We start from the raw sequence: 21,775 nt of genomic DNA, 5'->3' as shown, positions 1-21,775 counted from the left end.
AAAAATTCATTGAAGCTACAAAACAAACATTTTATTGAATGTTTGCCGCAATATAGATCATATTTTCAATGACTCCGAAACAGCAGCAAACGTATTTAAGATTCGGTTTGATTGCTCTAGTCGGGCTCACTGGGAGAAATGGGTTAGACTTTGTCCAAATAACTATGCACTTATTGACCAGTAAAGTAATCCTGGCCCAGTCTCTGCTCGTAATGTGGGTAAGAAAGTGTGTCACCATTTGCACATCAATAACAACTGAGTCACGAGCCCGTAGTCTGGAAGCCATTGAAGCCTCAAACTTTTACGCGAGTGCGTATAATGTAAAATTTTCCTTAATGTTACTCTCTGTGATATTCGTACCTAACTACCATTATTACATCTCTATCATTCCCTTAGAAATTCATAAACCAATTTTTTTTCCTATGTGCATGAAGCAGGAAATTGCGTTGTTCTTCATCCATTAAGTTGAAATCCAAATCTCGTAATGAGGCGAAGAATCCATCAGGATTAGGACGCTCGATCTTACAGCATTTCAGTCCCCGCTCACAAAGGTTCATTGCTTCCAATGGCTGACGTTTGACAAAATGCCAACCTTCATCAATTAAAGTTTTGCTAAGACTTAAATATATCAGTGTTTACTTATGTTTTCTTATAGTTTTCTTATCTCTTCCAATATTTTCTTATGTTTTCTCATGTTTTATTATGTTTTCTTATAATTTCTTACGTTTTCTTATGGTTTCTTATATTTCCTTATGATTTCTTACGCTTTCTTATGTTTTTTTATAGATTTTTGATGTTTTCTTATATTTTCTTATGTTTTCACATATTTTTTATGTTTTCTTATGTTTTTAGCGCATTTTCTGATTTATGGAAAAAGGCGCTATTCTGCTCGTCATGTCCGTCCGTGATTTGTCCGTCCGTGACTTCACGTTTTCGTCGACGAGAAAATGCGCGCTTTGTCACTCACTGCAGTGAGAACTGAGTTATATTTTTTAATGTTTTCTTATGTTTTCTTATATTTCCTTATGTTTTCTTGTTTTTTTAATGTTTTCTTATATTTTCTCACGTTTTCTTAGATTTTTCTATGTTTTCTTATGTTTGCTTACGTTTTCTTATGTTGTCTTATGTTTTCTTTGGTCTTCTTATTTTTTCTTTTGTTTTCTTATATTTTCTTTTGTTTTCTTATGTTTCTTAACAAAAAATGCCACCAAATTGGAACGCAACTATGCTAATGTTCTAATTAAATAAACGAATTCTCGCGGGCATCATTGTAGAAAACAGGTCAGATTATATATTTTTTCCTGCATCTATTTCCATAATTAACTCCATAATTGCGAATAACGCTATAGCATTTCATTTTTTATGAAGATCGCTCTATTGGGAACTATCGATTTCATGAAGACTCAATTACTTTTCCTTCGTGTAATAATGATGCTTGTCAGATTTCAAATTAAATGTAATCATTATTATATATTAGTTATTATTCCGGTAAACATTCGCATTAGGAACGAATACTAACATAAATATGATTATATTAAATAATAATTATAATGAACCACATGGCCCCACCGTCCCCTTACGCCATCCTTCCACTGGAGGGGGAGGGGGCGGTGACTCAGCAATGACGTAGCAAATTCCAAACATTTTTAGGCCATCAAAGTTTTGCGGAAACATCCGTAGAAACTGCAATCCATGGTGCAATAATTCCTAAATCATTTTTTTAGTATATTGAATATTTGTGCTTCGCATCGAAAATTTAACAATTATGACTCAGCACGTAATGTAACTGCCCCAGTTATGTCCCATATTCTCAGGCGTTATTCGTTTGTTGGAAAATTTTCAGGTCGTTAATGTTGAAAAATTATTTATTACAGTTTATTAATGGAAAAGAATAGTTATTGATGAGGACTTAATGTTAGGCGAAAATTAATTTTAATATTTCCTTACCAAGGTTTCTCAACTTCAATCCACAAATTTATATCCCAAAAATTTAATCTCCATTGAACTGGCTAGATGAAGTCACACGAGTTTATTCTCTCTCTCAAATGAATCATTGGCGAACAATTGCTTGTCGGAAATGTGCACGTCTGCTAATGGTGGCACGTCGGCCGGGAAGTCAGTTTTGCCGGGACCGAAGGTCGGTGTCCGGGACACAGGAATTAAAGGAAAGGCTTCAGGACGTCCATTAAAGTCCACAAAGCCCGAGTACACAAGAGCTCTAGCAGCCAATGGCGCCTGAGATGATATTATTGCCCTTTTATTGTTAAACGGCTAATCGCTCTCAGCTTTTGTACGGCGCTACCAAAAGACCATGAGGGATTGATTTCACGATTGACTCGCTCACTAAACTTATTGAAGATTTAAAATTTCTCTTTTGAATTTACAGTTGCCATGGAATCTGAATTCGGATTTGACAAAATTGTTGAAAAACTGAATTATAAGTTCTGGTATTGATTTTTGTATGAACGTATTCTTTTTAATTTAATCGGCATTTAGGGGTTATTATATTTTCAAATCAATGATTCTTTGAAACCAACAAATTTTTGCATGCAAGAGTTATTGAAAAACTAATTCGTTAAAAAAGATTGCGCCTTAACATACGAATATAAACTTAAAGTCAATCAACGAAATGCGGTTTCTTTTATGATAAAGCCATATTTTCAATTAATTTCAAATCCTTTTCCATTTCCTCACTTGAAATATTAACAGGAGAGTGGAATCAAGTCGTGTCATGTAGAGTGGTAGCATGTAGAGTGGTAGCATGTAGAGTGGTAGCATGTAGAGTGGCAGCATGTAGAGTGGCAGCATGTAGAGTGGTAGCATGTAGAGAGGTAGCATGCCTCGGTCATGTAAAGAGTGGCAGCATGTTAGGTATAGTGGCAGCATGCCACGTAGAATGTTATTATTTGTCACTTATATACTTATATTTGTCACCTATATATACTTATATTATTTGTCACTTAGAGTGGCAGCATGCCATGTAGCGTGTTATAATCTCTCAGTTATGTAGAGTGGCAGCATGTAGAATGACAGCATGTAGAGTAGCCGCATGTAGAGTGGCGGCATGTAGAGTGGCAGCATGTAGAGTGGCAGCATGTAGAGTGGCAGTATATAGAGTATAGAGTGACAGCATGTAGAGTAGCAAGGTGTAGAGTGGCAGCATGTAGAGTGGCGGCATGTAGAGTGGCGGCATGTAGAGTGGCAGCATGTAGAGTGGCAGCATGTAGAGTGGGAGCATGTAGAGTGGCAGTATGTAGAGTGGCAGCATGTAGAGTGGCAGCATGTAGAGTGGCAGCATGTAGAGTGGCAGCATGTAGAGTGACAGCATGTAGAGTGGCAGCATGTATAGCGACAGCATGTAGAGTGGCCAAATTACTACCCAATTTTCCCATAGGAAAGTCAAGCAGCGGCCGCTGCGTTGGTGCTCGTCGTAGATGAAGTGGAGCGCGTCATTGAACAGCGCGTCGGATCACAAGGCCTGGTCGAGCGCGAATAATTGTACTGACGTTATTGACGATGTTATTGAAGGCCATCATGAGGGTTTTGTGAGAGCTTTGTCCTCGTATTGATGTCCTCTCTTATGTGGATGTTATTGAAAACAAGGTTATTTATTTGAATTATAGCGTAATGCAGACATGGTTATTAGTTGATAGTTATATTGTTTAAATTAACTGCCTTCATTTGTTTTCTAGTGATATTTGCTGGAGATTTCTCGTACTGCGAAGCATAGCTACAATCTAAACGTTTTGCTCGTTCTTGAGCAATGCGCTGCAAGCTATGTCCATTGATGACTCGACTGAGATTTTAAGAATGCGGAAGCATCGGTAATTAGTCCTGTAAGTGACGCCACTCCATCCTACGATAGTTTAGGAATGCGGAAGCATCGGTAATTAGTCCGGTAAGTGACACCACTCCATCCTACGATAGTTTAGGAATGCGAAAGCATCGGTAATTAGTCCTGTAAGTGACGCCACTCCATCCGGTGATAGTTTAGGAATGCGGAAGCATCGGTAATTAGTCCTGTAAGTGACGCCACACCATCCTACGATAGTTTAGGAATGCGGAAGCATCGGTAATTTATAGTCCTTTAAATGACGCCACTCCATCCTGCGATAGTTTAGGAAGGCGGAAGCATCGGTAATTAATTAGTCCTGTAAGTGACGCCACTCCATCCTACGATAGTTTAGGAATGCGGAAGCATCGGTAATTAGTCCCGAGTTGGTAATGAAGAGCTAGCGACGTGCCGTCAGGCAGTGAAGTGTGTGGGAGAAATGCCAAGGGAAATTCCCACATTACGCGCCAATTTGGCAACAAATCCCTCAATGGGTTTGGCTGGCAACTCGATCCATGGCTCCAATCCAGCTGAGGAGTCAACAACTCGGCGAGTGATGGATAACAGTGGGGATAGTCATGAACTAGACCTGCAGCCAACGTTATGAGCGTGGACTATAGATATCATATGAAGGCTAACTATACATCGCAAAGTGGATTTGTATTCACCACGAAGCAAGTTTTGATGCACCACGAAGTACTTCTTAATGCACCACGAAACAAGTTTTGATGCACCACGTAGTACGTTTTTCAGCACCATGAAGTACGTTTTGATGCACCGCGAAGTACATTTTGATGCACCACGAAGTACATTTTGATGCACCACGAAGCAAGTTTTGATGCACCACGAAGTACATTTCGATGCACAACATACTGCATTAAGATGCACCGCGTTACCAAAGTTCACACCCCGCATCGTTGGTGCCAATCATAGCATGGCTTCGTCTCACTCACTCACCGTGTCAGTATTAGCACAGGATATAAATCATGCATCGACCGGCCCATTCATTGCCTGGCGCAAAATAAAAACATCAAACTGAAAGGAAGCTCAAGAGCCTCGCTCCCATGACTGTCAAGCTGCGCTATGTTCTTTATACGACCGTCGCCATGATGGACGCCATTTTGCTTGGCAGGACGACGGCGTAAAATAATTATAGATATTTAATGGACATCCTGATATCGGGAAATTTAATTCCCGTCTATCTATTCTAATACAAGTGAGAATTAAAATGTTTAATCTTCCCGATGCTCAAATCGGATTTTATTCGTGTGAATATCATAATCAACTTTTAGACAACGAGTTGGGGAATGTTATTTTTGCAATGATTTTGTATAAGTAAATGTATTTATTGAGTCTATTTTATTCAAAATATTTCATTCTGAATCGAGCGCACGTTATTCCTGCGTCGGCTAGAAAAACTACCGCGGAAGCGGAAATAAGTCTTAGTTACATTTCTCGATTATTTCACAAACGAAGATTAGGATTACGTACAAAAATAAATGTATCAACTACGTTGATGCATCAAGTTTTTTATCATCTGACTTCGCTGACTCAACCAATGACATGTCACATTAACTAACCGAAAATGTCAAAAGAGCTACCGGCCCTCTTCTGTTCAAGTAAAATCAGGATTTTTAATACTACGCTGAGATACTGCAGGCTAGGAAATTATCGTATAATCACTTCATTTTCTGACATATAATAATCTGTATAAACCCCACACTACTATCGTCATTTCAATGTCCCCTGCATGATGAATTAACCTGATGAACTTATGAGTGCAGCAGTAATATATACCACCGTTAATTCAATGAAATATTTGATGAAAATCTGCACTTCAATGACCGCTCTGGTAACATTTTTATAATATCAATGATGGCTTTTCGATGGGACATTTCAATGGAAACTCAGCGTCGTTGGCTCGATATTTATCTGGCCTGAAGCAATGACCGCTATGTAAATTCCCCCGGGGCGCTTCAAGCCAGCAAAATATTAACTTAATTGGACCCCATATGAGGCTCTGATATTCGGCGAGAGCAGTCGATGCTTCGGCCACTCGGCCTTCATTTCTCCATCAAATATATGAGCTGCTTCCATTTCTCCATCAAATATAAGAGCTGCTTCCATTTCTCCATTAAATATAAGAGCCAGTTTCATTTCTCCATTAAGTGTACGAGCGCTGCCAGTCACTGGGACCGGACTTGGCCGCTGCTGAATATAACAGACGGGATGGGTAGTCATTTTGTTCGGGCTTATACAAACCGAGTCGTGGCTCCATTGAAGGGAGATTCGGTCCGTTTATTGAATTAGGTGCCGACTAAAAGCGACACGCTGGAATACACGGAAAAATCTCCTTTGTGTCGCAGAACGACCTGGCACAACATTCGCTCATGGGACCCATTTGGGTGAGACGTCAGTCAGATAAGTGAACTGCAAACGGGTTTCTCTTACAGGACTTCTGATCGCAGGCTCTAAAAGCGAAGGGCATGGATGAACTTGCATAATAGAGCCGGAGATGGCATGTAAAGATTAAGGTTTTAATGCAAATAGAGCTTTGTCAAGTAGCTTATTGGCTCACCGAATTATGCTATGATGGATCGCTTGAGTCGCTTTACAAACTCAATCCTGCTACTTTAAAGACCTGCTCTCGGTGATTTTAAGCCTTGACTTTATCGATGAATGATCGATTCGTAAAAATTTAACGCTTTGCGCACGTTCAATGAAGCACTAAGCTATTCAGTGTTACAGCTGACGTAGAATTGGCGCTACGATTCGTCGTTACAACTGACATAGTACAGGCGCTACGATTCAACGTTACAATTGTCGTAGAACTGACGCTGCGATTCAACGTTACAACAGTCGTAGAACTGACACTACGATTCATCGTTACAACTGTCGTAGAACTGACACTGCGATTCATCGTTACAACTGACTTAGAACTGGCGCTACGATACATTTTAAAGGTACAATGTTGCTGCAGTAAAACAACGCTGAAGGAATAAATTTCCGTCGATCTCGACGTGACGACCAAAACTCATGCAGCGAAATGAGTTCGGTTGCGCAATACGAAACGAACTGAGGGAAAATCTCAAGTTTCCTGGGGGCCATACTTTCAAAACTCGCTAAATGAACGGAAGTACTTACGCTCTATTTTCTTGTCTACGATTGGTGGATTTTGCTTGAAAGGCTGTCAATGATTGGCTGATGAACTTACGATCTCTTACTTTTTTTTAAAGTATGGGCTCTGGACTGGCTAGGCAGCCGTACGTATGTATTGTATGTAGTGTGTGGAAGTGACTAAATCGTCTTATGTCGATGCTGGTGTATCTTTTTGATGTAGAAATATATTTTTTTATAATTATTTGTGCGTTTTTCAGTGATTCGATCATTTCATTTGGTTTCGGAATGAACTGTTCTATTAAAAATACGAAGTCATTTCGTGCTTCATATACGAACGTTATTACCTTCAACGAATTCACTTTTTAACTGAAGCATAAACGCCGCCTGTGGTGTAGGTAGCCAAAACGTACACACGAGGCATGACTGTACACACGTCGACTGGACTGTACCGTACGTAACCAACACGTACATACGTGACACGACTGTACGGACGTCGACTGGACTGTACCATACGTAACCAAAACGTACATACGTGACACGACTGTACGGACGTCGACTGGACTGTACCGTACGTAACCAAAACGTACATACGTGACACGACTGTACACGTCAACTGGACTGTACCATACGTAACCAGAACGTACATACGTGGCACGACTGTACACGCGTCGACTGGACTGTACCATACGTAACACGACTGTACACACGTCGACTGGACAGTACCATACGTAACAAAAACGTAAATACGTGAAAAAACTGTACACACGTCAACTGGACTGTACAATACGTGACACGACTGTACACACGTCGACTGGACTGTACCATACGTAACCAGAACGTACATACGTGGCTCGACTGTACACAAGTCGACCGGATTGCACGTAGCCAATACGTACATTACTATGGAGGCATGCAGCTGTTGTCGCAGTAGTTCTCTTCTTATCACAAACAATTGCCTGTGCAGGTTAGCATTCCCATGCCTCAAGTCTCTGCTGCATGATTTCGATTAATTAAAAAGCAAAAATTTATTCATCATCACCACTACACCATTATCATTATATTTGTAACACATCAAGGCCCAGTTGATAACATTGCACTATTGACTCCATAGAATTTATGGGTGCATACTGCATATAATAGAGAACATGACTTCCTAACGAATTCAACATACTACGATCCCGCACAATAAAATGCACTCAACTACTAGAAAATTTACTGATAATTGAAATGGCCTTCTCAGAAGACGGTCAATAAATCTCACTGAGATACCTGCGTCACCTCAACATCGAAATCAACGTACACACACCCGAAAAAAAACAGGAATGTTCACTTGTTACTTGTTCATCTGGAGTTAATGCAATTTATCGTGAAGAATATTATGAAATCAACGTAAATCGTAGTCATTTACAAATGTAAGATGATCTATGAGGAAGACAACATTTGCGCTGTTGTTAGTTGCCTTCTGGCAACATCAGAGGATTAATGCAACATCAGAGGATGGATTAATTTCTAAGCGAGATCTTACGTATATAAGAAGCAATATTTAGCATTAACAAGGCGTAACTAAAAGAAGAATAATACTTCTATCTGAAACAGCAACGTCAAAGTTCTCATTGAATGGCAATCGGTAAAAATTTGGACTTGACTTCAATAAGATGAAATTACACAAGTGCCGTGAATAGAGCTAAATTTTGGTCAGAAATTTTAACATTTTAATTTAACTGGAGAGAGCCTTTGGATCACGCGTTATTTAAATGCAATAGTTCCCCTTGAACTGCCTTAACCTACAGCACAAATTGATGGAATGGAACACAAAAGAAACATTATAACTATGGATTGGCACCAAAAATTACTCTTTTCTTCTTGCATCTCCTTGAGGGGAAAAAGTCTGAGCTTCAAGAAGAACGCTGCCAGCCGCTGATGTTTTCTCTCAGGTCCATTATATCTATCTTGGCTATTGGCACTTCCAGCTTGGTATATGAAATTGTTTGGTAAAGTGTAATGGTTTTCCATGTTGAATTAAAAGAATCCAGCTTTTCTGTATCCGAGAACAATGCTTTTCCATGTTTAATTGAACGAATCCAGCTTTTCTGTATCCGAAAGTAATGGTTTTCCAAGTTTTTCTCCAACACAACCTAGCTTTTTTATTATCAGATCATTAATTATAAGCTTGATCAGCATGTCGTAAGGTAGATTATTAGCAGCCTCGGCACGAGGAGTGAAGGAATTATCTGTTGTTGCGGCGGACGCCCAGACGCACGTCGCGCTCCAGCTCAAACTGACGCACGTCAGCGCGCTGCAGGAACTCTTGCTTGTCCAGGTACCTGGTGATCATTTATTCAAGTTAGTCATAGCATAGTTTATTCCAGTAAAGTTAATAACATCATAGTTTATTCCAATAAAGTTAATAACATCATAGTTTATTCCAGTAAAGTTAATAACATCATAGTTTATTCCATTGCAGTTAATAACATCATAGTATATTCCAGTAAAGTTAATAACATCATAGTTTATTCCACTAAAGTTAATAACATCATAGTTTATTCATATACAGTTAGTTATAACATAGTTGATCACATCACAGTTGATCATATCACAATCACAACACAGATTATCACATCACAATCACAACACAGATAATCACATCACAATCACAACACAATCATAGCACAGTTAATCACCATCATAACATTTTTACTTTGGCAACGGTAATTTTGCAAGAGGCCTTTAGGTACGAATAGTTTTGATGGTCCAGTAGTTAACTAGTGGAAACGGTTGCGAATTGTTGCCAGATTATTCAAGTGATAGGCAATGATCCTTTTCGTGAAGTAATAAATAACTAACTTAATATCTTCATGAGCAAAAAGGTGTGGGCGTACATAATATTTTAAAACATCTAATATGATCGGAATGCCTACGTAATATTTGCTCAGTAGGTTTGTTTAATTCATGGTCGGAGGATCCTGCCAGAAGATCCTGGACGTGAATATGGGAGAATCCTCCCATATTCAAAGTTCATGACATAGGTACTTATGATCAAATGAAAAATCGAACGATAACCACGGAATACCGAATCTATCCAGTCAATCCATCTTATTTTCTGATCACCTAAACGCTACGAAATAAATAGAAAATAATATGTAGAAGTCATAAATAACACAGCATGCGTAGGCGCTTATGATCAGGGTCCTTCAGTATCACGTGATTGACTTACAAGTTGCTAAAATACAGCGTGAGGTCACAGCCCATGTCCAAAATTTCACAAAATTACTTATTGTCCGTTGGTATATGCCACTAATGGTTGGTATGTACTAAATATATACCAAAGTATAACCGATTCAAGTCTATCATGAGAGCGTTCATGGTTGCAGCCTCGACAATCTGAGCTGGCAGACCGCTCCACTAAGTAGCATTACACCTTTTTTGATGTCCTCATTTCAAACTGATGGCCTCAGACGACCCTTTCAGTATCCACTGTAGACACGTTCGCGTTCCGGTTATGGACATGGGTTTACTTGGTGATCTCCATGAGGTCGCCACAAATTCTCTTGTCTGTGTACTAGAAGGTAATCTTCGTCCTATCCAGAGGCTGCTCATAAGCCACATCCTTAAATCCTAGGATGATTCGAGTAACTCTTCTTGAGTTGACTCCTTCAGAAATTTCTGGATATCGCTAAGTCTGGGTGACCATGCAGCGTTGCAGAACTCAAAGTGTGGCCTAGCGATGCCACAAATAACATCATCATTGTCACGGCAACTAGACACTTAAATAGCCTTCTAATTAGATAAGACTAATGTTTGCCTTCTTAAAATACGAATTTCAACGAGTTTTAAAAACCTCAAATTCCTCTCAAAGTTCCCACCCAAAACCTTCTTCACCAGCACAGACCCTTACATACTACACAGATATAATTATACAACATACAATAAGACGTACATACGTTGGAAACAAGCCACAGACTAGAATGTATTGTCACATCTTTTTGTATCCATTTTTGTCTGCTCAATAAGTCTGGGCAACCCACGCATCTTTTGTCAGCAGCTCAACAAGTCTGGGCAACCCATGCATCTTTTGTCATCAGCTCAACGAGTCTGGGCAATTCATGCATCCTATCTCATCAGCTCAACAAGTTTGGGCAGCCCATGCATCTTTTGTCAGCAGCTCAACAAGTCTGGGCAACCCATGCATCTTTTGTCATCAGCTCAACGAGTCTGGGCAATTCATGCATCCTATCTCATCAGCTCAACAAGTTTGGGCAGCCCATGCATCTTTTGTCATCAGCTCAACGAGTCTGGGCAGCCCATGCATCTTATCTCATCAGCTCAACAAGTCTGGGCAACCCACGCATCTTTTGTCATCAGCTCAACGAGTCTGGGCAATCCATGCATCCTATCTCATCAGCTCAACAAGTCTGGGCAACCCACGCATCTTTTGTCATCAGCTCAACAAGTCTGGGCAACCCATGCATCTTTTGTCATCAGCTCAACGAGTCTGGGCAACCCATGCATCTTATCTCATCAGTTCAACAAGTCTGGGCAACCCATGCATCTTTTGTCAGCAGCTCAACAAGTCTGGGCAACCCACGCATCTTTTGTCATCAGCTCAACAAGTCTGGGCAACCCACGCATCTTTTGTCATCAGCTCAACAAGTCTAGGCAACCCACGTGTCTTTGCTCTTTGTGTGCAGCAGCAGCTCGTCGGTAAGACCCTGCTCAGTCTTGTAGCTCTGCCAGTCCAGCTTGGTCTTTTCAAGTGTGCTCAACTTCTGCTTCTTGTTGCCCAGTGAGTTCACCAGAGCACTCAGATTACTGCTACGCTTGCTTCCTATGCATCCTGAAAAAAAATCATGATTTCAACCCAAGGCTTGGACACGAGTAAAATTTTACAATATTTTCTTTAAATGATTAGCATTATGGTTTCAGGAGAACTAGTAAGGGTACAAGAAACATTAGCAGAACTGAAGCTGTACTGAGAAACTTCATTCTAATCCTGATTTAAATTCAGATAACTTTAAATTACACAATTATATTCTCATTTATAAATCAAAATGAATTCTTTTATCCATCCCAACAACCAAATCAAAATTTTGCATTAATGTAAACAATCTTCTCACTTTTCACAATTCAAAATTATATGAAAAATATTTATAACCTGAGCTGGCTGCTGCTGAAGGAGCAAGCATTGCCTCCTTTGAATTTGCAGCAACTTCCTCCTCCACTCTGCCCATGAGATGCATCTTTTGAGAATTACGCAAAGGTTCCCAGTTCCCACAGAACATCAGGGAGAAAAAACAGGATCATATGGCACTTGATTTTCATCAGTGCAATCACTGGAACCGAACTAGTAATTAATAAGGAGCAATTGTCTTCAAATCTGTGATTTGGATGCTTATTGTCATTGGATTGTCTATTGTATTGCCTATTGTTATTGGGTTGTCAATCACGTTTTGGAGTCAGTTATGTAAGACTGAGACCTAATAACTAAGTGTAAGATTAGAATAATGCTGTTTGAAAAACCTAATCATTGAAACTTTTCATTTATTTCAGTTGAATTATCTGATTTCAATTTTTTTCACTTTAGAGAGAGAAATCTGAACAACTTCTCTGCACATATAATTTTCAGAAAAAGGCCAACAATCAAAATAACATTAGGTATTTGATGACTCTGGCAGAATTTTTATGGCAGCCAATTTTAGAATACGTTATATATACATATGAATTTCTAACAATTAGGAGCTGATTAGAAAAACAAGGCTTTTAATTTTCTTATACGACTTATTCTGAAACCAGAAAAGCATGGCAAGAAAGAAATTCAATAAAAACATTCAAATATATGCAAATAAATGCTAGGTATATGGCACAAAATTCAGAGTAAATGTACACACCTCACTTCTTCACCAGCAAATTCAAATATTTTGGTGACTTTTACAGTGGCTGGAACTTTGGGTTCAGATACTGCAGCCTTGGCTGGAGCTGACACTTGCCCTGACAATGAGCTGGAGCTCTTAGGAGTCTCAGAATCATCTGTAAAATATTCAATGCAAAATTGTCAAGTTATTCGTCATGAATTATATCCCAATCAGACCATCATGAAGTCCATTGAGTATCTTTATATTAGTTGAACATTTCAATGAATTTAAAATCAGTAAAACTACTTTTATTCTAAGAGCTCAATATGCGTGTCAAGACAGAAAAATTAAGGAAAGTTCATTTTACATGAAGGGCATATAGGTTAGATGGAGAAAATTCATCCAAAATGAAGCATGTGAACATGGCATAAATAAGAGAAACCAATATGACATTATTTATGAGTGTGATAGTGGCACTTATTTCTTACTAGTAGGACAATTACTGTTACTTGAAGATTTTGCCTTCTTATTTCCAAGTAATTCAGCCCAGCTCTTCTTTTTGGGCTTAACAGGAGGCTCAGGTTTAGGAACCTCTTCAGTGTCAGCTAAAAAATTAGCCCAAAGGTCCTCTTCCTTCTTCTGATCTTTTCCTTCAGCTTTATCTTCTGTAGAGTCTATGGCATTGACTTGATCACTTCCACATTCATCCTGGTTTCCTAACTGGGCAAGTAAGGGATTCACTCTTTGTTTAACAGTTTTTGTGTTAGATTTTCTCTTCTTCCCATTAGAAGTTTTCTTAGATTCCTTACTTTTAGTTCTCTTGGCTGTTTGAGCAACATCATCTTCCACTTTGTCTTCTTCATCTAATTCACTCTCATCTGATGACAGGTCATCATCACTCCCTTTGGCTGTGAAAGAAATAAATGAATTAATGGACAATTATAGAAAACTGTAGAATTTAAATAAGTAAGGAAATGCCTCATTACTAATATTAGAAGCAAAAACTTGGCTTATAGATTGGCTTATATAACAGCAAATAAATCAACTTTTCATAGACTAATTTTAACCATTCAACAAGAGAGAGGAGGACTTGCCACTCTCCAAAAATTACAGATTTGATGAGCATTTTTTTCAACAAATTTCACATTTTTATAATATACAAACAAATTAGATACCATTAGGAAAGTAGATATTCAATAGAAAATGTAGGTATATATGTATAATAAGGATAATGGGAAGAAGACTTAGAAGACACTCAGCCAATCACCAATTGTTTATTGTTAGATAGGGAGAGAAATTCATGAATCGTTAAGACAATATCAAATCAATGTCCATGAATGACAATTTATCAATTGTCATACCGGTATTCTCAGAAAAAGGATACCCATAGAGGGTCTCCACAATACAGAGAAGATGAAAAACCCCAACAAGCCTAGGGCCTCCAACAAGGAGCAGCCAATAATCCCAATATCTATCCAGAGCTTAAAATTAAATTTTAAAATTTTTGTCAAGTTTATGTTTCAGCTCATCAGAAAATAAACTTCAATTTTGGGGATTAATTGTAGAAATTGTAGCAAGATACAGCAAGAAAATGCCAATGGAGCAAATCAACTATTTAAAGACTGCATATTAAGTAATGCTAGGAAAGTAGGCTATGGCCATTAAATTTACCTACTGTAGGAATGTAGTCTTCATCTGTGCTGTCAGAGTCGAATTCTTCTTCATTCAGCATAATGGGCTAGTTAAAGTTACAAATGACACGAAGAAACTGAAAAAATATCATTTAGGTGAACTTGAAACATTTCAGATGGAGCCAAGAAAACCAAGTGGCATTCAAGGTTCCTTCTAAATTAGCACCTACAACTTTGGTTTTTTTTTAGCCTGATGTCAAAAGATGTAACACACCATAAGACAACATCCCAAAATAGCTACTATTCTAACACTAGCAAGCAGAAGCCAAATAAGCTCAGTCAGCTGATCACTCTTTCTGGCATAAATAATTGTAATGAATATATATCACTTGTTTGCTTAAATCGCAAATTAACTAAGAATTTAAAAGCAAAGAAAAGTCCACAAAAATTCATATCTTTATAGAAAACGTTTCGGAGACCAGCTCCATCGTCAGTTCGTATATTTAGTCGTAAGACAGTTTAAAACTGGTACCAGAAATTTAGCAAGTTTAAAACTAGGAGTATTATACGCGGCAAAAATTGGTCGAAATTGAAACTTAGAGGCAAAATCAGGCTTGTGAATTTTAGGTAAGCCATATAAAATACCGGGGCAAGAACCAGATGTATAAAGTTTAGTATAAGTTTCAGGTGAAAGAGCAGAAGAATCTTTAAGTTTACGCAATAAATTATTGATTTTGTCTTCGATTTTCAAAATGGTTTTAGAGATCTGATCTGCAATTTCAACAAATTTGGAAGAATCGGTGAGGAGTGCATTTAGGCTACTGTTGTAGCGACTACGATCCACCAGAACAACACCCTTGCCCCCCAAGGGTGTTGTTTACCCAAATCAAGAAATTCATGTCGAAGCGATACTGTGAGGTTGCTCCTGAGCGCGATAGTAGGAAAGTTATTTATTGTTCTTTTCCATACTTCGGCCCTGCGTCCGAAGCTATGTCAAAAGAATTAAAAGTCTTGTTCAATAGATACTTCCCAAGTGTCAATCTTCATATTGTGCTGGTAAACAATTTCACAATCGGTTCTTTCTTTAGATATAAAGATATGCTCCCTGTTCATATGCGATCGTCCCTGGTTTATAAATATTGTTGTGCACGATGTGCATCTGCGTACGTCGGGATGACGTCACGTAATCTTTATTCCAGGGTCTCTGAGCATAAGGGCAGGAGTTGTAGAACCGGACAGTTGCTATCGCGCCCCCCTCATTCGGCTGTGCGCGCTCACGCCGAGCAGTGTGATGTCCCCGTTTCTGACAGTGACTTTAGGGTGTTAGCTTCCACCTCCGGGACTTCCGATTTGCGCATTTTAGAATCGCTGTACATCTTTAAACTTAGGCCCAGTTTGAATTCAGCTGCTAGCTCCTATCCTCTTGAAATTGTTAATAGATAGTTTTTTTTTTTTGCTCCGTCTATTACTTGTAAATTTAGGTTTTTAATTTTGTTCTGTGCTTTCAATGTATTAATTTGTGACTTCTGATTTGTGATTCTAGATTCTACGAACTGACGATGGAGCTGGTCTCCGAAACGTTTTCTATAAAGATATGAATTTTTGTGGACTTTTCTTTGCTTTTAAATTCTTAGTTAATTGTAATGAGGCACGAGTTGAGAATATCCTCCCAAAACTTCCACAGCAGCATACTCAAACTGGGATCTGGTGGGTCTATTTATGAGATTCCAAAGCAACGTTAAATGCTAACTTGCCCACAAAATGGTCAATGATGTAAAACTGTATTTTTGGCAGGGTTGGCGATTTTTTTGATTTTTTTAAAAAAATCAAAAAAATCAAAAATCAATGATTTTTTTGATTTTTTCATGATTTTTTTTATTTATTTGATTTTTTTGATTTTTTCAACTTTTTTGTCTTTTTGAAGTGTTCTTTTTTATGTTGCAATTAGCCCACTAACAATAACAGTATATGGATCATAAGGGATGGCTAAAAAGGGCACTTATTGCCTTCAATATTGGCCAACAGGCCAAGGTCTGTCTCTTATACACATCTAGATGTGTATAAGAGACAGGCAATACATTGTACATAGCTAGCAGCTTAGCTAATTCTTATAAGGCTATAAGTAGTCTTTAACTATTTGACTATTTGTTATATATTGATTACAATATACAATTTAAATGTGTTAGCTAGCTTATACAGGGTGGGGCAGAACCTGTCTCTTATACACATCTAGATGTGTATAAGAGACAGACCTAATACACACTAAAGGCAACAAGTTTATATACCAATTTGTCATTTATAGTACATTTATACTAAACCATGAATAACAATACCTCAATATAAATTAAAGACTGCCACTCAATATATTTAAATATATGAAAAAATCAAAAAAATCAAAAAAATCGAAAAAATCATGATTTTTTTATAAAAAAATCAAGTGATTTAATCACATGATTCAATCATTTTGATTTAATCACTGCCAACCCTGATTTTTGGACCCAATTACTCAGTTGATTTAGAAAATATTTAAAGAAAAACCTGCAGGAATATTTCATGACAGGATAGTAGTGACATAAGTTTGGTTTGGAATTCAATAATTAGATGCAAGTAGCTATCTGGTCTTCTATTTTTGATCCATAAAATGTATCATTGTATGATTAGGAATCAGTAAAGATAACAAGTTTTTCAGCAGGGAGACGATTTGTTAGTGACCAGTCAAGAGCCTCATCATCAGGCTCATGTATTGCAAACAGCTCCAACTATATTATCTCTACCTCAGGCCAAAGCTTTCAGTCAAGTAAAATGCCTTGCAGCCTCTGCAACTGCAACTCTGCAAGGGACATGGAATGCAGATTGCAGCAGACATTGAAAAGACTGGTTGAAGGATGAGTGATCCATCTGTGAAAGCAGCAGTGTGATAAGAATATTTGGAGTGCACCAGGTCTTAGCTAATAAATTTGTTGAGCAGCCTGCACAGTGGTAGATGATACTGAAGAAATGGAGAAGTTCATTAGCAGATATTTGTTGGTGTTAAACCTATAACCATGCTGGCAGTGGAGATGTCAGAGAAGATGTGAGGCTGTGACTTGTGAGCAAGTCAGAGCAATGAGAAAATGGATTTGGCATTAGGTACAAAAGAAATAATGTAATGTGTTCCACATTAAGGTGCCTAAGGCTAAGGGTGATTGTTGTGGAATAATTCTAGTACTACAACAGCCTAACAGGGTTACAGGCAACATACTGAACATAGCATAGGCAGCTGAAAAAGTTGGATTAATATTTACAAACTATCTCACTCCTATGATTGGCCAATGAAGAAATGTTTGCTTCTATTTCCTTTGATGACACTGGTTTAATTTTTCTACAGCCTAAGGCTATTCTGAGATCTGAGTGAGGCAGTTGTTTTTTTATAACATTCAGTTGGGAAAGGAAAGTGGGACCACACAGCATAGAGAGCAGTGGCATCATAGTGGCAAACCAGTGATTTTTTAGAATTGGTTCACTTTTAATTTCCTCATTTACTCAAGATTTGAACAAATTTGTTTTGTATGATAATTCTTGTATCCATGATACTTTACTGGTCTACTTATAGGACTCAAAAATGAACTTGAGGAAGAGTCTAAAAAACTCTCTGCTTTGCCACTATGAGTGGCATACTAGATAACCCAGCTGACTTTTCTGATGGGACGCATCATGCATACCAGAAGCTAGCATTGCCCAAGACCAGCATATCTTTCATCCTCCTTTCCGTCCGTAAGCCTGCTAAAGGGCAGAGTAGACTAAGGGATTATATGTTAAAAGCCAAAGGTTCAAATCCCCTTCATGGAAATTAACCAGCAAGCTAATGAGAACTGAGAAGTAAGCCACCAATACAATTGCTCCACGCCGTATTTAAAATCGCCCAACATCTCTATCCCATGCCGTCTAACATAGTGGCAAAGCAGAGAGTTTTTTAGACTCTCCCTCAAGTTCAGTTTTGAGTCCTATAAGTAGACCAGTAAAGTATCCTGGATACCAGCATCATCATACATAAGAAATTAGTTTAAATCTTGGGTAAATGAGGAATTAAAAATGAACCAATTCCAAAAAATCTCTGGTTTGTCACTATGCCATCTAACCTCACGATTTTCGGCAAGCAACTCCCTACGCCATACCGTACCGCTGTTGATACACAGCCAGCACTCCAGGGTCCAGCCCATCTGTTTGTCGCAGCATTTTTTCCCCAGCAAAACTCTACCTCCACCGCTCCATGCTTACCAAGTTACCCCGTCTCCCCACCTTTTTTCACCAACTGCCGGACGGCTTTTCTTAGTTTCTGCTCACTTGACTGCATTATGCTATGAAATGAGGATCTATACGAGTTGTAACCTAACCTGATTCGGATACGTGGTGGCCCAGTGGGGGTGCGCAGCCGTAAACCAGCAAATTAAAGCTCATATCAGCCCTGGAGCCAACATCAACCATCTAAATGCTATAGATATTGTCATCCTGGCACCTAAACAGCTGTAGTCAATTGACCTATCTCACCACACGAATTTTAAACCAACACTGCTTTAGCACACAAGCTGCTACTCCACAGTCCACATACTTAACAGTCAATACATTGTTCTCCAATGCTTTATAACCCATACCATCACTTCTTACACATGCTGTTATCCTAAGTGTCCGATGTCCACACTGCATTGTCGCAAATGTGAACTGTACCAAATGGTAATGCGTCATCACCTTACTTAATCCGCAAGACGTTAACCCCGCGTCACTGTTTCCCTGCCTTACTATCCCCCAGATCTTCTTCCCCCCACACTTACCCTGACTCTCCACCATTATGGCATTATCGCATGACTAACTGGAGGCTTTTCTTGCAGACCTTTGATGCTTATCCAAATTAGGTTAGGTTAAGTTAGGTTAGTTTACAACTCCTATAGATCATCTTTTCATAGCGTAATGCAGTCAAGTAAGCAGAAACTAATAAAAGCCGTCCGGCAGTCAGTGAAAAAAGGTGGGGAGATGGGGTATGCGTAATGCGTGGAGGGAAAACAGCTGCGACAAACGGAGGGGCTGGAGTGCTGGCTGTGTATCAACAGTGGTATGGCGTAGGGAGTTGCTTACCAAATTTAACCGAAAATTGTGATTAGGTTAGACCATAGTGACAAACCACAGATTTTTAAGAATCAGTTCATTTTTAATTTCCTCATTTACTCATGATTTAAACCAGTTTCATTATACTTTCATATGTATGATAATGCAGGTATCCAGGATACTTTACTGGTCTACATATAGGACTCAAAAATGAACTTGAGGGAGAGTCTAAAAAACTCTCTGCTTTGCCACTATGGCGTTAGACAGCATGGGATAGAGCTGTTGGACCGTCACTTGGACGGTTTTCAATACGGCGTAGAGCAATTGTATTGGTGAATGGTGGCTTACTTCTCATTAGCTCGCTGGTTAATTTCCATGAAGGGGATTTGTACTATTGGCTTTTAACATATAATCCCTTAGTCTACTCTGCCCTTTAGCAGGCTTACGCGCTGCTGTAACGCGCAGAAAGGAGGATGAAAGATATGCTGGTCTTGGGCAATGCTGGCCTCTGGCATCATGGCATGCATCCCGCCCAGTGGTTCTGTGCCGAGACTGTGCGACAGTTTCTGGTCAGAATCAGCAAGGAGGCCGAGCGGTTAGGCACAGCAGAATTGTAGTTTGTAGATTATTTGTAGCCGTGCGTTGCGAGTTCGAGACCTCAAAATGATGTGAATCAGTGAATGTTCTGCGATGTTAAAAATTGGCAACAGGCCTAGTGGCCTACGGCCTAATAAACGCTGAAACCGCTATTATTTAGATGGTTGATGTTGGCTCCAGGGCTGATTTGAGCGTTAATTTGCTGGTCTACGGCTGCGCACCTCCACTGGCGACCTGGAGTCCTGGACTGGTTGGTCGCAGTCCGTTGTCCGCAAGTTACAATTCAAGCTATACTGCCAAAGTCAGGGTATGAAGTCATGATTCGATGCAGCGTTCAGTGGTGGACAACCATTACTCTCTGGGGCCCTGGGCTATTCGCTTCAGAATACGGTGGGGTAAAGCTCCTAATATTTAAAGCAAGATGATTTTTTTTTTTTTAATTTGATTTGAAGGCTTCGGGTATGCTGGTAGCACACCTCCCAGCCTGAGCACAACTGGGATTTTGGTCACTTCACTTGTTGGTTCTACTTTAGTTTTTATTTAATTTTAGCACTTCCACCAGCCAGTGTGGCAGTAAATTGTAAAGAGAGAAAGAGATGGATTAATTAGGCTTTGAAGCAAGATGATGTCACGGGTTGGTTACCGACGGCGACGGATGGCTCAATCCGCGGCTGATTGGTGGTTATCCGGAAATATGCTAGGCGTTCCTTTCAAGGCTGGTTGGTGCACAAATTTGGGGGTGCACGGCTGCGTACCCTGACTCGAACACCAACAAACAGTCCAAGCAATGGGTCCAATCACAAGGGTCCTCGCAGGCATTTTCTTCTAGTCGAATTTTCGAGAATAAAATCGCCATAATAAAGAATTTCGCCAATATTTTGGGATCAGGCTTTAAATAGTTCGGTATTGTGGATACGCAACGAAAAAAATACTTCTATATATTGCACGATAGCATCTCAAAACGGTTGACAACTTAATGTGCAATTCAAGGTTCATCGCACAACGAACAGCTCTTTCACGGAAAAAATGCAATCCTAATAAATTTCAAATTAAGGTCGTTTAAATTGAAGATAAAATAATTTAGACCTGTTAATCACTGGGAAATGAATAAATTGATGATAATCTTTCTGCTAGCTCCATCGGAGGGCGTATTACCTGCGTGTCAACAATACAGACGGTTAATCTTAATGTGGCTCTGCGGGTAAATAATAATAAATAATAGCGGTTTCAGCGTTTATTAGGCCGTAGGCCTGTCGCCAATTCTTGACATCTCAGAACATTCACAGCTTGTTGCGGTCTTGAACTCGCAACTCACTGCTACATTTCTGCTTTGGACTTTGCTTAACCGCCCGGCCTCTTCGCCGATTCTGACCAGAAACTGGCGCACAGTCTGTGGCACAGAGCTGGGATCGAACCCGCGCCTCTCTGCTCCAATCTAGGTACTCTGAACTGTAACCACTGGACCACCCTGACCTGGGTAGGTTAATCTTACTGTTGCTCTTATATTTCATATGTTCTAAGCTCGAGTTAGTACAATGTATTTTGCAGACGAGCAGCAAGACAAATTATTGCTCTGCTCTAAAACAGTATAATATATTATGGCTCCTGCGTGGAAAAACATTATCGGCAAGCTGCTCCTTCACAAGACTACTTCCCATATCTATTTT

At 39.2% G+C, this 21,775-nt stretch overlaps 1 protein-coding gene across 3 annotated transcripts; it reads right to left on the bottom strand.

The window, feature by feature from the left end:
- Positions 1-8,150: 8,150 nt before the first annotated feature.
- LOC108680270 (craniofacial development protein 1) lies at positions 8,151-14,751 on the bottom strand. Of its 3 annotated transcripts, none has more exons than XM_018169069.2 (6): positions 14,473-14,751; positions 13,290-13,709; positions 12,838-12,976; positions 12,105-12,172; positions 11,618-11,786; positions 8,151-9,276 (listed from the first exon to the last, which is right to left on the bottom strand). In XM_018169069.2, exons 1-6 carry the CDS (start codon positions 14,531-14,533, stop codon positions 9,180-9,182), a joined length of 954 nt encoding a protein of 317 aa, XP_018024558.1. In that variant the 5' UTR covers positions 14,534-14,751; the 3' UTR covers positions 8,151-9,179. The 3 variants fall into 3 exon arrangements, with proteins under 3 accessions (XP_018024558.1, XP_018024559.1, XP_018024560.1); XM_018169070.2 differs by having other exon boundaries at positions 13,305-13,709; XM_018169071.2 differs by having other exon boundaries at positions 13,311-13,709.
- Positions 14,752-21,775: the final 7,024 nt, after the last annotated feature.

Source organism: Hyalella azteca, unplaced genomic scaffold, assembly GCF_000764305.2.
Source record: "Hyalella azteca isolate HAZT.00-mixed unplaced genomic scaffold, Hazt_2.0.2 contig12591, whole genome shotgun sequence".
NCBI lineage: Eukaryota > Metazoa > Arthropoda > Malacostraca > Amphipoda > Hyalellidae > Hyalella > Hyalella azteca.
This window is presented reverse-complemented; position numbering and strand designations above follow the sequence as displayed.

Coding starts and splice junctions, on each gene's coding strand:
- LOC108680270 (XM_018169069.2), bottom strand. CDS start 14,533: ATGCTGAATGAAGAAGAATTCGACTCTGACAGCACAGATGAAGACTAC. Junction 12,977..13,289: donor TAACAGTAATTGTCCTACTA/GTAAGAAATAAG, acceptor AATATTTTACAG/ATGATTCTGAGACTCCTAAG. Junction 9,277..11,617: donor CACACAAAGAGCAAAGACAC/GTGGGTTGCCTA, acceptor AATGATCACCAG/GTACCTGGACAAGCAAGAGT.